Here is a 15,000-nt window from a genome sequence, read left to right as displayed (position 1 = left end):
GAGTGTGTGTGTGAGTGTGTGTGTGAGTGTGTGTGTGAGTGTGTGCGTGCGAGAGAGACTTTCATTCTCACATTCTTTCTTCTTTGAAGTTGATCGATCATAATAATTTTTGATATGCGGGGGGCGGGCACACACACACACACACACCCAGACACACACACACACACACACACACACACACGTTTGATAAATAGATGCGCTGTGTCTGTGTGGATGACTGAGTGCATTGGAAATGATTCCTCCTCACAATCTGACCGACCGTCATGCTTGTGTTTGTGTTTATGTGTTTACAGAGCGTCATGCTAGTCCATGTGTTTATGTGTTTACAGAGCGTCATGCTAGTCCATGTGTTTATGTGTTTACAGAGCGTCATGCTAGTCCATGTGTTTATGTGTTTACAGAGCGTCATGCTAGTCCATGTGTTTATGTGTTTACAGAGCGTCATGCTAGTCCATGTGTTTATGTGTGTATAGAGCGTCGTAGTCCCGCCTCCTTTCCAGACCCGGACAATTATTCCCCGTTCATTTTCCTCATAGACTTTTCAAAAAAGTATTTATTTAAAAAGACGTTTAGATTAGAAAGAAGAAGAAAAAACTAAACAAAAAGTGCTGTAACCTTCTTTCAAATTATTTGTTCGGCCCAAAACATTGTGTTTCTTGTCATGATCTGTCACGACTCGGCTTGGCTCCGTCCGCAGCGTAAACGGGAATGTTTTTCCCGGAAAGGAGGTGGGACTGCGACGCTCTATAGTAGACCGAAGGAGAATAAGTCCCAATCTGTGATTTGTTAAACCGAGTGTTTCGTCAACAATAAGCACAATCATTGTGTAGAATCCTCCTAAACTTATGCTCCACATTCCAGATGAAGATCATTAGGGTTATTGGAAGATGCTTCTGAACATCTATAGCTAGTTTGACCTCTTCAAATACTCACGAATTGAATCTATTCTACTGCGAGTTTGAACACTTCAATTACTCTTTCGTCTTAAATCTAACTACGGTATAAATGTGTGAGAGTACCGTCTGTAATCCACGTCACTTGAGAACCGTTCGCCCCACCGACACGCGTTCCACCCCACCACAGGGAGCGCAGTGCCCGGTGTCGAGTCTGTCGGACACACGGTTGTCCAGTACCGCCCCAAAAGGGCCTCTGCCCGGGCTCTGGAAAGGCCCCCTGCCCAGCGTCCATATACTGTATGGAGCCGACCCGTTCTGACATCATACTGACGTCTGCATAGATTCCATATTTGGCCATGCCTGACAAAGAACTCCATATATGGGCATTAAAGGTTCACAGACATAATGGCCCTCATTTATCAATCGATTTGCCACAGATTCGAGTGCAGATTTCGTAGTACACCCACGTCGCCACGGCATTTATAAAGTGATCGCAAACAGCTGATCCTTCCTTAATTTCGTTCTCACGTTAATAAATGTCACGGCTGAATTTGATCTGGCACGCCCTAAGAAATCAAGCCTCGCCCTCGTTTTTGCGACCTGAACCACTGCTATACGATCTGGAAACCATGGTTACCGTGCCTTTCTGCACGCCTCAAGTCACCCCCCTCTCTCATACAGACACACACACACACACACACACACACACACACACACACAGACGCACACACGCTGCACGCACCTTGCAACTTGCAAGCCCAGCAAACTGGTGTGTTGTTAAATAAATAAACAACGAACACCTGCATGAATTAAATAAAGTTGTAGGCCTACCCTGTCTGTTTCCCTCTCACCTCGCTTGCCTTGCTGTCATGTCCACGCACGCACGCACCTACATGAATCATCGACATCGCATCGCCATGAATGGAATACGTTTGGGCTGGCCTATATTAATTTGACCCATTCGTGCGCAGTGCACGGCGAAGGCGTGAGACTGCGCACTGCTGTGATATTAAAGTCCTGTGGGTGAGTGTCAGTGATGCCTGCATGAGAGAGGCTATCATGTCGTCAAGGCAGTCATAATCAACATTTATGTAGTGATTTGATCATTGATGAACGAATCATAAACATATGGATGAAGGCTTGCTTGCATGTGTGCTGGTATGTGTTGGCGACGCACGCCGCAGTCCCGTCCTCCCCCGACCCCCGAAAATGATCTCGCTTTTATCTGAACTGTCAAAACTGTCAAAACCTGTCTAAGCACTTATTTAAATGGTGAATGATTAAGCCCCTTACGCCTATAGCCTGCTAGTACTTACTACAAATAGGCAAGCTGTATGCTTGTCATTGTCACTTGGAAATAAAGGCGTGCAGTCCATTTATGCCTTTTTTTTATATCACATATGCCGCATCACCGCATGCGCTCCAAAATCATCTCACAAGTGCGCTTACTTAAGGCCAGTAAAGCACTGTTTGATTAAGCACAAACTAATACATTGTAAACATGTTATATTGTTTTTAATTGCGCGATTTTAATTACTTGTAAAGTTGGAAATCTCTCTTTTGTTTTTTACATACACATACCGTTTTATATTAACATTTTAGGAGTGAAAACATATATGTTGAAATGCCTGTGACAGCCTCTCAGCTGGTCAAACAATGCTGCTCCGCTGTTCTACGACAGAAAAACAGGTGAGGACAAAGCGTACGCCAGCTGCCGACCAGACGTGGGTTTTGAACGTTGTCACGTTCAATTTCAAGCTTTGCCGGAAATGTTAAATGCCGAAAATGTCGGTAATTTCGGCGTGCGCCCATATTTTGGTGTACGCACGGTTGATAAATGAGGGCCAGTATCTGGGTGGGGCCTGCATTTCCAACTTGCATCGTTCCAAGTAGGCCCAGTGCCCAACGGGCACCGCTGTACTGTAGAGGCTCCACCAGGCACCGCTATGTTTAACTAATAACAGAAAATAGCAAATCTAAAAGCTCACAACATACATGTCTTTGACACGTTGTGAGCTTATAGATCTGATACTTTGGTGCACAACATGATTCCATTGAAGACGGCTGTGGAATCCGTCGTGGCGAAGGAGAACATTAATCCATTTTGGACTGATGTCGATTTAAAAAAAGGCTTCTAAATCCTAATAGTTCTCTGAAAATCCCATGTTTCTATGTCAGTGGGTGCTCAACCTTTTTCATGTCATGGACCCCCAGAATGATCTGTATTTGGGCCACGGACCCCCTTCACAAAATATGCAGTTCCAGGCAGGGACCCCCTCTAGTCTAGAAATATTTTAGTTAAAAATGTTCGCTCTGAAATATATATATAAAAATATATTCAAATATTTTGCACCACATTTTCACAACTTAAAAAAAAATAGCAGACCTACAAGCTCGTAGCGCGCCACTCGGTGGCGCGCTACGAGCTTGTAGATCTGCTATTTTTCAACAGCTAAAGCACCGACATGATGCTTAAAACTCCAAAAGGGGTTCCCGGCCCAGAATGGGTTAATCCGTGCAGACGCTAGGTTGACTTGTTTACCTGGCGGCCGCCCTAGCGACGGCGTCACGCTGTACCTAGCGACCACCCTGTTGCTAGACGCTGAACCGACGCTGTTTACTCCGTCTGCGTACGGGCATGTCTAATTGCAAATTCACTGTTCACATGCATGCATGCATGCACGCACACACACACACACATGCACGCACGCACGCACATTCAAGCCAGAGGGTGGGTGTGCACGAGTGCGTGCGCGTGTGTGCGTGAGCGAGTGTATTACTATACTACTTGTGAGGGCCAAATGTCTCCACAAGCACAATTTGAGAAAGAAATACGTTAGAAATAACGTGAGGACCATTTTCCAGCTCCTCACAAGTGCGTGCGTGCGTATGTGTGCGTGCGTGCGTGCGTGTGTGTGCGTGTGTGTCTGTGCGTGTGTGTGTCTGTGTGCGTGTGTGTGTGCGTGCGCGTACCTTCCCATGGGACCCACAGCCACGGTACAGTTCCCTCCCAGGGTGAGGTTTCCTCCTTTGGTGAACGCCTCCACAGCTCTCCTCTGGTTCAGGATGATCACCAGATCAGACACCTGCACGCACACACACACACACACACAGAGACACACACACACACACACATGCACACGCACACACACAGAGACACACATGCACACGCACACACGCACACAGAGAGACACACATACACACACACACACACACACACACACACACACACACACACACACACACACACACACACACACACACACACACACACTTGCCATTAGAACACCTTAAACTGCCGAAGGCCTGATACGGTGTCTTCTTTCTAATTAGCTGCAGGGACATTTTAAAGATGAGCCATTTTTTCACCTTCAGGTTTTTAAAAAACTTGAAGAACCATACTTTTCTTTAAACTTGAAGAACCATACTTTTCTTTAAACTTGAAGAACCATACTTTTCTTTAAACTTGAAGAACCATACTTTTCTTTAAACTTGAAGAACCATACTTTTCTTTAAACTTGAAGAACCATACTTTTCTTTAAACTTGAAGAACCATACTTTTCTTTAAACTTGAAGAACCATACTTTTCTAACTTTTCAATGAATGGAACTCTGGAATCAATGAACTCACTTACACTGAATTGTAAAGATAAAGAAAACGTTGTCATAAAATGTGTGATCATGGGCTGAGGGGGATCAGTGGTAGAGCCATTTAAACAAAGATGTTTTATGAGGCATTCCACCGTCGATGGACTCGTAAAAGTTAATAAGCCTTAGTAGAATGCATCCCTATTGGATAATGATACAGCGTAGGTGAAGGTAACCCCCCCCCCCCTCATCTGTTTATTTGTTGCTTACAATAATAATTGCTATGCTTGGAATTGCTGCATATTTCTCAAATGAATGCTTATGTTTATGTTTATATGATGATAGGCTGTCTGAATGAGTCTGCTATCCTACTGTCTGTCTCTTTCAGCTATCCTACTGTCTGTCTCTCCTATTTACAGCCTTAAAGACCTGGTGCAATGGCTATTCACAGCCTTAAAGACCTGGTGCAATGGCTATTCACAGCCTTAAAGACCTGGTGCAATGGCTATTTACAGCCTTAAAGACCTGGTGCAATGGCTATTTACAGCCTTAAAGACCTGGTGCAATGGCTATTTACAGCCTTAAAGACCTGGTGCAATGGCTATTTACAGCCTTAAAGACCTGGTGCAATGGCTATTTACAGCCTTAAAGACCTGGTGCAATGGCTATTTACAGCCTTAAAGACCTGGTGCAATGGCTATTTACAGCCTTAAAGACCTGGTGCAATGGCTATTCACAGCCTTAAAGACCTGGTGCAATGGCTATTTACAGCCTTAAAGACCTGGTGCAATGGCTATTTACAGCCTTAAAGACCTGGTGCAATGGCTATTTACAGCCTTAAAGACCTGGTGCAATGGCCATTTACAGCCTTAAAGACCTGGTGCAATGGCTATTTACAGCCTTAAAGACCTGGTGCAATGGCTATTTACAGCCTTAAAGACTGGTGCAATGGCCATTTACAGCCTTAAAGACCTGGTGCAATGGCTATTTACAGCCTTAAAGACCTGGTGCAATGGCTATTTACAGCCTTAAAGACCTGGTGCAATGGCTATTTACAGCCTTAAAGACCTGGTGCAATGGCTATTTACAGCCTTAAAGACCTGGTGCAATGGCTATTTCGGTCATTTCATTTTGAAGTTGGAGTCTGAAACGGAAGGCTGTATGCTTCTGAACCAACCAGAGCTTTGAGAGCAAGGCAAAAGAAAAATCCGGAATGGACGGTGGGGGGTCTTTTCAGAGTAAAAGCGGACATATCTTCCCGGCACCCCAAGCTTCTATTTTGAAAGAAATCGCGGCGCCGATTGTGGCTTTAACCTTTGGTTTCATACGAGATATCCGACCGAGACTATTACAGATGTTATCGGACCATATTGCTAGTTTGACCACATCAAATGCTGTAAAAATAACCGGAAATAAACGATCTACAGTAGATGGCTTCCATGGAATCAAAAGGACTGAAATGAGTGGCGGCGACTGAGAACCTTTATCCATGCACTGGGTGGGTTATTAATTCATAATTTACCAGCTGGAGGCCACAACTGAAACTGTACAGGAACAGCCACCGGTGTGTGTGTGTGTGTGTGTGTGTGTGCATGTGTTGACAGATTAAGTGTGTTACGTGCCTGTCTGCCTTACACAGGCCCCTGTCACGACAGATCCCATTAACACGTCTACATTGCGCACGCGCACGCACAAACACACACACACACACACACAGCCGTTATGATAGCACACACACACTGCAGCTCCCATTATGGCTGATATTTAAGCACTGAGAAAACTGTTTCTTTGTCGTTTTTTTCAAACTTGACTACGGTTGGGGATGGTCTCAAAAACATAAGGGAAACTTTGACAGGAAAAGACTCGCTCACCGTATAGAAAATAGAAGTAAAACTTATTTTATCACGCTCATAAAGTGCTCTGTGCTCAAAGTGCAATTAATGATATTTAACACATTCCCCCGCCAACACTTTTTATGCATGCCCGAGAAAAAGTCTAAATAAAAAGGCCCAGTAGATGAGGCAGATTTTACTCTGAAAAGCCCTGCCTTCCATTCCCCCCAAAACCAGGAGCTATAATGTTCCATTCAGGGGGGCAGTCAGACAGATATTTCGTGAAGCCTCATTTGAAATCGGTAGTTCATATAATGGCTTGTTGTGGCGCTGGACTGGACCCAAAAAGCCCCATAGTTCCATAGAGGCCCATGTATTTTGGCCCAACTTCACCTAGACTGTATTACCTTAATAAACATGGTCATGAATACTTTCTTCTTCCAGTCACTAGTTTAAAGTCTCATTTCTAATGTCATAATATTCTTTTTGGAAAATTATGGTCCCATTAATTAAAAAAATGACCATAAAGAAAAAAAAACATCGCGTATGTTCTGAGGGGCGTGGCTACCGTTACAGTCTATGATCGGGATTCCCCTCCCACTCGAGTCAAAATAAAAACCAACGGAGAAGAAGGGGGGAAGTCCCGCCTCGTTGTCTGGGCAGCCAATGGCCAGCTGGTCCAAAACGGAGCCAGCCAATGGCCAGCTGGTAACCAAACGGATCTAGAAAGATGGCGACTTACAGTGCAGGAATAACAGGCTTCATTTTACGTCCATGTTAGACCCGGCGAACGCTTTGTCCATATTTTTTACAGTCTATGGTTCCATTACTACCTCATGCTAAAGGCCTATTCATAGTCATATGGATTCATATGGATTTTCGGTGGTGAGGTGACCACCGCTCCGGTGGTGAGGTGACCACCGCTTCGGTGGTGAGGTGACCACCGCTCCGGTGGTGAGGTGACCACCGCTCCGGTGGTGAGGTGACCACCGCTCCGGTGGTGAGGTGACCACCGCTCCGGTGGTGAGGTGGTGGTGAGGTTTAGCGGTGACGAAAATGAAGCCCTCAGTCTCCTCATTCGACCACGTCTATCGACGGTAACGAGATATCTCTGCGCTGCGTAAAATATGCCTTCTCTGTCTCCAATGGTGTTTACTCCTCATTAATCCTCCACATCGTTTGCTTAATTTCCTTCATTTGATGCAATTGCATTCACACCTGCAGTGAATCGAAGTCAGGTGCGATTGGAAGTGAAAACCAAAAGAATTTGGCCAAGTAGAATGTGCTTCTTTGATGCGCATTAGGATTCAATTGAGCCTTCACACCTGCAAAACGAAGTGCACTTTCCGACTATACGCAGCAGGATTCATTTTAATCGCAGTATAGCATGCTGGTGTATATATCCAGTATAGCATGCTGGTGTATATATCCAGTATAGCATGCTGGTGTGCCCCCACGCCCCTCACTGGGGAAACTCCGGGAGGAAAAACAGGCAAGCGTCTGCTCCTGGTTTTCAACACTCTCACCCAGCACCTATAAGTCTGCTCCTGGTTTTCAACACTCTCACCCAGCACCTACAAGTCTGCTCCTGGTTTTCAACACTCTCACCCAGCACCTACAAGTCTGCTCCTGGTTTTCAACAGTCGTCAGTAGAAAGTGTTGCTTCTCTGTTGTGTAAATACAGCAGGAGGTGAGAGAACAGTAAGCTGTGTGCCAACATACAGTAAGTACGGTACGATGCTTCCTCTGTTCTGCACACCAACATGCCAACCAGAACGAGGAGTTTGAAACCTTTTGATTTTTACGAAATATATGAGACCGCTGCCGATCCTGTGGGTTCCTCGATTAATTGAGTATGATGGACCCCAATGGAGATTTTAAAAAAAGTCATATAGCCGGGGAGCCACAGGCCCAAAACACCTCTTGTATTAAACTGTTTAAATCCTCTCACCAGACCTTGTATTAAACTGTACATTAAACTGGGTTTAAATCCTCTTACCAGACCTTGTATTAAACTGTACATTAAACTGGGTTTAAATCCTCTTACCAGACCTTGTATTAAACTGTACATTAAACTGGGTTTAAATCCTCTCACCAGACCTTGTATTAAACTGTATATTAAACTGGGTTTAAATCCTCTTACCAGACCTTGTATTAAACTGTACATTAAACTGGGTTTAAATCCTCTCACCAGACCTTGTATTAAACTGTACATTAAACTGGGTTTAAATCCTCTTACCAGACCTTGTATGAAACTGTACATTAAACTGGGTTTAAATCCTCTCACCAGACCTTGTATTAAACTGTACATTAAACTGGGTTTAAATCCTCTCACCAGACCTTGTATTAAACTGTACATTAAACTGGGTTTAAATCCTCTCACCAGACCTTGTATTAAACTGTACATTAAACTGGGTTTAAATCCTCTTACCAGACCTTGTATTAAACTGTACATTAAACTGGGTTTAAATCATCTCACCAGACCTTGTATTAAACTGTACATTAAACTGGGTTTAAATCCTCTCACCAGACCTTGTATTAAACTGTACATTAAACTGGGTTTAAATCCTCTCACCAGACCTTGTATTAAACTGTACATTAAACTGGGTTTAAATCCTCTCACCAGACCTTGTATTAAACTGTACATTAAACTGGGTTTAAATCCTCTTACCAGACCTTGTATTAAACTGTACATTAAACTGTTTAAATCCTCTCACCAGACCTTGTATTAAACTGTACATTAAACTGTTTAAATCCTCTTTACCAGACCTTGTATTAAACTGTACATTAAACTGTTTAAATCCTCTTACCAGACCTTGTATTAGACTGTACATTAAACTGTTTAAATCCTCTTACCAGACCTTGTATTAAACTGTACATTAAACTGTTTAAATCCTCTTACCAGACCTTGTATTAAACTGTACATTAAACTGTTTAAATCCTCTTACCAGGCCTTGTATTAAACTGTACATTAAACTGTTTAAATCCTCTCACCAGACCTTGTATTAAACTGTACATTAAACTGTTTAAATCCTCTTTACCAGACCTTGTATTAAACTGTACATTAAACTGTTTAAATCCTCTTTACCAGACCTTGTATTAAACTGTACATTAAACTGTTTAAATCCTCTTACCAGACCTTGTATTAAACTGTACATTAAACTGTTTAAATCCTCTTACCAGACCTTGTATTAAACTGTACATTAAACTGGGTTTAAATCCTCTTACCAGGCCTTGTATTAAACTGTACATTAAACTGTTTAAATCCTCTTACCAGACCTTGTATTAAACTGTACATTAAACTGTTTAAATCCTCTTACCAGACCTTGTATTAAACTGTACATTAAACTGGTTTAAATCCTCTCACCAGACCTTGTATTAAACTGTACATTAAACTGTTTAAATCCTCTTTACCAGACCTTGTATTAAACTGTACATTAAACTGGTTTAAATCCTCTTTACCAGACCTTGTATTAAACTGTACATTAAACTGTTTAAATCCTCTTACCAGACCTTGTATTAAACTGTACATTAAACTGGGTTTAAATCCTCTCACCAGACCTTGTATTAAACTGTACATTAAACTGTTTAAATCCTCTTACCAGGCCTTGTATTAAACTGTACATTAAACTGTTTAAATCCTCTTACCAGACCTTGTATTAAACTGTACATTAAACTGGGTTTAAATCCTCTTACCAGACCTTGTATTAAACTGTACATTAAACTGGGTTTATATCCTCTCACCAGACCTTGTATTAAACTGTACATTAAACTGGGTTTAAATCCTCTCACCAGACCTTGTATTAAACTGTACATTAAACTGGGTTTAAATCCTCTTACCAGACCTTGTATTAAACTGTACATTAAACTGGGTTTAAATCCTCTTACCAGACCTTGTATTAAACTGTACATTAAACTGGGTTTAAATCCTCTCACCAGACCTTGTATTAAACTGTACATTAAACTGGGTTTAAATCCTCTTACCAGACATTGTATTAAACTGTACATTAAACTGGGTTTAAATCCTCTCACCAGACCTTGTATTAAACTGTACATTAAACTGGGTTTAAATCCTCTTTACCAGACCTTGTATTAAACTGTACATTAAACTGTTTAAATCCTCTTACCAGACCTTGTATTAAACTGTACATTAAACTGTTTAAATCCTCTTACCAGGCCTTGTATTAAACTGTACATTAAACTGTTTAAATCCTCTCACCAGACCTTGTATTAAACTGTACATTAAACTGTTTAAATCCTCTTTACCAGACCTTGTATTAAACTGTACATTAAACTGTTTAAATCCTCTTTACCAGACCTTGTATTAAACTGTACATTAAACTGTTTAAATCCTCTTACCAGACCTTGTATTAAACTGTACATTAAACTGTTTAAATCCTCTTACCAGACCTTGTATTAAACTGTACATTAAACTGGGTTTAAATCCTCTTACCAGGCCTTGTATTAAACTGTACATTAAACTGTTTAAATCCTCTTACCAGACCTTGTATTAAACTGTACATTAAACTGTTTAAATCCTCTTACCAGACCTTGTATTAAACTGTACATTAAACTGGGTTTAAATCCTCTCACCAGACCTTGTATTAAACTGTACATTAAACTGTTTAAATCCTCTTTACCAGACCTTGTATTAAACTGTACATTAAACTGGGTTTAAATCCTCTTTACCAGACCTTGTATTAAACTGTACATTAAACTGTTTAAATCCTCTTACCAGACCTTGTATTAAACTGTACATTAAACTGGGTTTTAAATCCTCTCACCAGACCTTGTATTAAACTGTACATTAAACTGTTTAAATCCTCTTACCAGGCCTTGTATTAAACTGTACATTAAACTGTTTAAATCCTCTTACCAGACCTTGTATTAAACTGTACATTAAACTGGGTTTAAATCCTCTTACCAGACCTTGTATTAAACTGTACATTAAACTGGGTTTATATCCTCTCACCAGACCTTGTATTAAACTGTACATTAAACTGGGTTTAAATCCTCTCACCAGACCTTGTATTAAACTGTACATTAAACTGGGTTTAAATCCTCTTACCAGACCTTGTATTAAACTGTACATTAAACTGGGTTAAATCCTCTTACCAGACCTTGTATTAAACTGTACATTAAACTGGGTTTAAATCCTCTCACCAGACCTTGTATTAAACTGTACATTAAACTGGGTTTAAATCCTCTTACCAGACATTGTATTAAACTGTACATTAAACTGGGTTTAAATCCTCTTACCAGACCTTGTATTAAACTGTACATTAAACTGGGTTTAAATCCTCTCACCAGACCTTGTATTAAACTGTACATTAAACTGGGTTTAAATCCTCTTTACCAGACCTTGTATTAAACTGTACATTAAACTGGGTTTAAATCCTCTTTACCAGACCTTGTATTAAACTGTACATTAAACTGGGTTTAAATCCTCTTACCAGACCTTGTATTAAACTGTACATTAAACTGGGTTTAAATCCTCTCACCAGACCTTGTATTAAACTGTACATTAAACTGGGTTTAAATCCTCTTTACCAGACCTTGTATTAAACTGTACATTAAACTGGGTTTAAATCCTCTTACCAGACCTTGTATTAAACTGTACATTAAACTGGGTTTAAATCCTCTCACCAGACCTTGTATTAAACTGTACATTAAACTGGGTTTAAATCCTCTCACCAGACCTTGTATTAAACTGTACATTAAACTGTTTAAATCCTCTTACCAGACCTTGTATTAAACTGTACATTAAACTGGGTTTAAATCCTCTTACCAGACCTTGTATTAAACTGTACATTAAACTGGGTTTATATCCTCTCACCAGACCTTGTATTAAACTGTACATTAAACTGGGTTTAAATCCTCTCACCAGACCTTGTATTAAACTGTACATTAAACTGGGTTTAAATCCTCTTACCAGACCTTGTATTAAACTGTACATTAAACTGGGTTTAAATCCTCTTACCAGACCTTGTATTAAACTGTACATTAAACTGGGTTTAAATCCTCTCACCAGACCTTGTATTAAACTGTACATTAAACTGGGTTTAAATCCTCTTACCAGACATTGTATTAAACTGTACATTAAACTGGGTTTAAATCCTCTTACCAGACCTTGTATTAAACTGTACATTAAACTGGGTTTAAATCCTCTCACCAGACCTTGTATTAAACTGTACATTAAACTGGGTTTAAATCCTCTTTACCAGACCTTGTATTAAACTGTACATTAAACTGGGTTTAAATCCTCTTTACCAGACCTTGTATTAAACTGTACATGAAACTGGGTTTAAATCCTCTTACCAGACCTTGTATTAAACTGTACATTAAACTGGGTTTAAATCCTCTCACCAGACCTTGTATTAAACTGTACATTAAACTGGGTTTAAATCCTCTTTACCAGACCTTGTATTAAACTGTACATTAAACTGGGTTTAAATCCTCTTACCAGACCTTGTATTAAACTGTACATTAAACTGGGTTTAAATCCTCTCACCAGACCTTGTATTAAACTGTACATTAAACTGGGTTTAAATCCTCTCACCAGACCTTGTATTAAACTGTACATTAAACTGGGTTTAAATCCTCTCACCAGACCTTGTATTAAACTGTACATTAAACTGGGTTTAAATCCTCTTACCAGACCTTGTATTAAACTGTACATTAAACTGGGTTTATATCCTCTCACCAGACCTTGTATTAAACTTGTATTAAACTTGTATTAAACTGTACATTAAACTGGGTTTAAATCCTCTCACCAGACTTGTATTAAACTGTACATTAAACTGGGTTTAAATCCTCTCACCAGACCTTGTATTAAACTGTACATTAAACTGGGTTTAAATCCTCTCACCAGACCTTGTATTAAACTGTACATTAAACTGGGTTTAAATCCTCTTTACCAGACCTTGTATTAAACTGTACATTAAACTGGGTTTAAATCCTCTTTACCAGACCTTGTATTAAACTGTACATTAAACTGGGTTTAAATCCTCTCACCAGACCTTGTATTAAACTGTACATTAACTGGGTTTAAATCCTCTTACCAGACCTTGTATTAAACTGTACATAAACTGGGTTTAAATCCTCTCACCAGGACCTTGTATTAAACTGTACATTAAACTGAGTTTAAATCCTCTTACAGACCTTGTATTAAACTGTACATTAAACTGGGTTTAAATCCTCTCACCAGACCTTGTATTAAACTGTACATTAAACTGGGTTTAAATCCTCTTACCAGACCTTGTATTAAACTGTACATTAAACTGGTTTAAATCCTCTCACCAGACCTTGTATTAAACTGTACATTAAACTGGGTTTAAATCCTCTTACCAGACCTTGTATTAAACTGTACATTAAACTGGGTTTAAATCCTCTCACCAGACCTTGTATTAAACTGTACATTAAACTGGGTTTAAATCCTCTTACCAGACCTTGTATTAAACTGTACATTAAACTGGGTTTAAATCCTCTCACCAGACCTTGTATTAAACTGTACATTAAACTGGGTTTAAATCCTCTTTACCAGACCTTGTATTAAACTGTACATTAAACTGGGTTTAAATCCTCTCACCAGACCTTGTATTAAACTGTACATTAAACTGGGTTTAAATCCTCTTACCAGACCTTGTATTAAACTGTACATTAAACTGGGTTTAAATCCTCTTACCAGACCTTGTATTAAACTGTACATTAAACTGGGTTTAAATCCTCTCACCAGACCTTGTATTAAACTGTACATTAAACTGGGTTTAAATCCTCTTTACCAGACCTTGTATTAAACTGTACATTAAACTGGGTTTAAATCCTCTCACCAGACCTTGTATTAAACTGTACATTAAACTGGGTTTAAATCCTCTCACCAGACCTTGTATTAAACTGTACATTAAACTGGGTTTAAATCCTCTCACCAGACCTTGTATTAAACTGTACATTAAACTGGGTTTAAATCCTCTCACCAAACCTTGTATTAAACTGTACATTAAACTGGGTTTAAATCCTCTCACCAGACCTTGTATTAAACTGTACATTAAACTGTTTAAATCCTCTTACCAGACCTTGTATTAAACTGTACATTAAACTGGGTTTAAATCCTCTTACCAGACCTTGTATTAAACTGTACATTAAACTGGGTTTAAATCCTCTTTACCAGACCTTGTATTAAACTGTACATTAAACTGGGTTTAAATCCTCTCACCAGACCTTGTATTAAACTGTACATTAAACTGTTTAAATCCTCTTACCAGACCTTGTATTAAACTGTACATTAAACTGGGTTTAAATCCTCTTTACCAGACCTTGTATTAAACTGTACATTAAACTGGGTTTAAATCCTCTTACCAGACCTTGTATTAAACTGTACATTAAACTGGGTTTAAATCCTCTTACCAGACCTTGTATTAAACTGTACATTAAACTGGGTTTAAATCCTCTCACCAGACCTTGTATTAAACTGTACATTAAACTGGGTTTAAATCCTCTTACCAGACCTTGTATTAAACTGTACATTAAACTGGGTTTAAATCCTCTCACCAGACCTTGTATTAAACTGTACATTAAACTGGGTTTAAATCCTCTTACCAGAGGATTAAACTGTACAGTTTACAGTACAGTTTACTGTACTGTAAACTGTACTGTACTTATTAAACTGTACATTACTGTGCTTTTTTT

At 39.8% G+C, this 15,000-nt stretch overlaps 1 protein-coding gene across 1 annotated transcript in view; it reads right to left on the bottom strand.

Annotated features, from left to right (window-relative positions):
- sh3yl1 (SH3 and SYLF domain containing 1) overlaps window positions 1–15,000 on the bottom strand; it is a 30,250-nt gene that overhangs the window by 9,844 nt on the left and 5,406 nt on the right. The window contains exon 4 of the mRNA XM_083758504.1: window positions 3,870–3,982. Coding sequence (XP_083614630.1) covers window positions 3,870–3,982 — 113 coding nt within the window. The remainder of the gene's footprint in view (window positions 1–3,869; window positions 3,983–15,000) is intronic.

The sequence above is a fragment of the Protomyctophum parallelum genome, assembly GCF_964188405.1.
Source record: "Protomyctophum parallelum genome assembly, chromosome: 23".
NCBI lineage: Eukaryota > Metazoa > Chordata > Actinopteri > Myctophiformes > Myctophidae > Protomyctophum > Protomyctophum parallelum.
This window is presented reverse-complemented; position numbering and strand designations above follow the sequence as displayed.